Source organism: Punctularia strigosozonata, assembly GCF_000264995.1.
Source record: "Punctularia strigosozonata HHB-11173 SS5 unplaced genomic scaffold PUNSTscaffold_69, whole genome shotgun sequence".
In the NCBI taxonomy this organism is placed as follows: domain Eukaryota; kingdom Fungi; phylum Basidiomycota; class Agaricomycetes; order Corticiales; family Punctulariaceae; genus Punctularia; species Punctularia strigosozonata.
The window spans coordinates 378-3,627 of NW_006767501.1; the positions used below are offsets into that span (position 1 = coordinate 378).

Sequence of the window (3,250 nt, forward strand, 5' to 3'; positions counted from 1 at the left end):
AAGGCGGCGTAGTCGGAGTTGTCGCAATAGACCCGTGCCGCGTCGGCAGATGTCCGGTTCCCAGGCTCCGCCACGCCCAGGCTGGCCAAAGCAGACAAGCTCGCTCGCTCTCGCACCGTACATGCCGCACACACGCACCACCAGAACTCCAGCCAACATCACAGCGGAAAGGCCTTGGGCAGCCCACACCTCCCCGACAGTGAAGGCCAACCGACGCAAGCCGGCGCGGCCATTCTTCAACCCGGGCGCAGGCTCAACAGCGGCGGCGCTTCTCCACAACCCCCGCAAAATCACCTTGTCGAAAGGCACCCAGAAACAACTGGAGAAGACTATACGAGCCGGATGGGCGCCAAACACCCTGAAAGGCTACGGCACGGTAGTTGAGAAGTTCACCCAGTTTTGCGTCGCGGAACGCATCCCCGTAGTTGACCGGTTTCCAGCGCAGGAAGTAGTACTATGCGCATTCGTAGCCACCGGCTCCGGCCAGGTCGCTGGGAGCACCGCTCGGAACTGGGTTGCGGCGCTGAAGGCGTGGCATATAGCCCAGAATGCCCCATGGCTCGGAGGAACACGCCTCCAGTACGCAGTGAAGGGCGTCGAAAATCTCCGACCGAAACACTCACGCAAACCCGCACGCGCCCCAGTGACCCGCGACATGCTACGCTGCCTCCACAGGGCACTCGACTTCAACTCCACATTCGATTCGGCCGTCTACGCCGCCGCCTGCACGATGCTCTGGGGGCAACTCCGAGCCGGGGAAGTACTCCCCGCATCCCAAAACGCGAACCCGACCCGAATACCGAGGCGAGCGGATTTCCGCAACCCCGCCCCCCTCTCGTCGACGTACACGCTGTCGCTACCGTCGACCAAGACGCGTTACAGCCGAGGGGAGGTAGGACCCCTGAATGCAGGGCCAAATGCCTGCCGGTAGTCCGGAGGAAAATGTGCTCTCTAGCGGTCGTAGGCCTGGTCACAATCCGGAGGAGTGAGGGGTGCCGAGAGAAGGAGGCCTGTCCCGTGAGTCCGGAGGAATATGAGGCCAAATTAGGAGGCCTGTCCTAAGGACCACGTGGTTCAGTGGTGCGGAGTACGACATGGTATGTAGCGCAGGTTCAAGAGGTTTTACCAAGGTGCTCGTGTTCGACCCGCGAGCAATGTATTTTAATGTAGTAAGTAGACAAGGCTTTGCAATCAGTTTTCGACGTAGCCGATACCGTCGACTTTTTTCCACCGCACCTGTACTCGCCGTCTTGGAACATTCCTGCCAGATCAAGATGGACATCATGGACCTGTGTACCGACATTCTCTTGGAAGACTGGATTGGGAAAGGTCATACATACAAGAATACACCTGCAGCCGTCTGGGAGGCATGCGACAGGGAGCTCAACGTTTCACTGTGATACAATGGTTGGCTGCATATGCCAGACTTACCTGTCAAGGACTTCATCAATCGTACTCTCCCCCCTATCTCGACGGATCCCAGGCAAAGCGCGGAGTGCACACCGCTGTTGCTCAGAGGAGAGGAGAGAATCCAGCGGACTCAGCCCGCCGTTAGTTGCTTCGGGGGATGCATGATGTCTTGAAGGAGCAGGAACGTGCTGTCCGTTGGACAACACAAGATGAGCTGGCAACAGGGAATGCTGCGAACGCAGTGGTGACGGCTGATGCAGCCGCGAAGGAGGTACGAGACTTCGTTTGACGGTTCTGGATACATTTCAGTGAGTGCCGTCGTACTACTCCTTAGGTCTTCGTCCAACGACGAGCGGTATTTAGGAATGACCCGCTCACCGTTGCAACAGTGATATTCATCTGTTCGAAGAGCGCTGGCAAGAACACCAAGCACGCCTCTGTCTCAGGCACTCCCAACCATCGGCGCTGTGTCGAATCTCGCCGTTCAGCTCTACGAACACCACTTCGGCAATCAGTTCCGCGCCATACACAGCTGGCCAACGTCCGAACTCTCAAGTTCGCACTTATACCACCAATTACCTTCCTTTGCCGGCTCAAAAGGAACAACGAGGCATCGTCCCGCGGCCATGGCTCAACTCTCGAGCTCGGTGCGACATCATCCGAGCTGTTCGGCACACTTCTGTATGAATCCGACAGGTTGTCCCTGGCCATCAAGTTCTCCCGATCCCGCAAGTTCAACGCTGCCCATCAGGCGGGCAACATTTCAGACTCGGAGTGACGAAGTTTTATTGCTGTCGTTGTTATTACATCTGTAATACATGCAGGTTTAGTCTATGGGTGATAAAAGATGTGCTGAAGGCGAAGGAACGCGAAAAAAAGCCAGAGAGAGCGAAAATGCGGATTTTTTGCCGATTTCAGAGGCCTGTCCATCCATCCGGAGGAAAATCGAGCAGGTTGCTTGAGGCCTGTCCTAGTCCGGAGGAAAATCGGCTTCGGAGGGTGTTCTCAATCCGGAGGAAAACCGGTCGTCAGACCGAACTTGGGGTCAGGCCTATGACCGTATATTCAGGGGTCCTGGGGAGGTGGTCTTCCTCCACCATCAACGCGGATCCACAGATCCGGTCTACGCGCTGCAGTACCACCTTCAAACAAGTCGCCTCCCGAAAGACACCTCGCTGTTCGCATACGCGCATCCGCAAGGCCAGAAACTACTCACGAAGACGGCCTTCCTGGCGCGCTGCAACTCGGTCTGGTCGCGGAACCGTTACCCGCGCATCACCGGCCACTGCTTCCGGATCGGGGGGACGACAGAGCTCCTACTGGCCGGCGTCCCGCCGCACGTCGTCAAAACGGCGGGCCGGTGGTCATCAGATGCGTTCCTGCAGTATTGGAGGTCCGTGGAGGACATTCTCCCCTGACACTTACACCGCATCCAGCCCTTCAAGCGCAGCTAAGCCCAGTGGCATTTGTTCCGCCGGGGGTGGGCTCATCCTCGGCCTCGTCCGCGGCTGGTGGGCGGTTTGGGCGAGCCTCCGGGCTCGCCCTCGGATTGCGCCCAAGGTTATCGGCCTCTCGGGGCCGATCGCCTTTCACCCACACCACAGGAGAACGTCGACTGCTCTCAGAACGGCTTTGAACCGGACGACGACCCAAGAAGCGAGCACCGAGCGAAGCTCGGTGCGCCGTCTTGGGCTCGAGGGAGGAACTTTGAAACTCTGACGCGTGTCGCGCCTCTCTCCCTCAGAACCCCACTAGCAGCTAGAGACAGCGAGTAGTAGCTTCAGCGCCCGCCCGCCCGCATCCTGTATACATTCGGTAGAGAATACATGACTAAAAACCG

The 3,250-nt window shown here is 58.2% G+C and overlaps 1 protein-coding gene across 1 annotated transcript; it reads left to right on the forward strand.

Annotated features, from left to right (window-relative positions):
- Positions 1-343: 343 nt before the first annotated feature.
- On the forward strand, positions 344-2,804 carry PUNSTDRAFT_36901 (uncharacterized protein; the record flags this gene model as incomplete). Its single annotated transcript, XM_007389344.1, has 2 exons — positions 344-892; positions 2,493-2,804. Coding segments are annotated over 2 exons (861 nt in total), but the record flags the coding sequence as incomplete, so codon positions are not given.
- Positions 2,805-3,250: the final 446 nt, after the last annotated feature.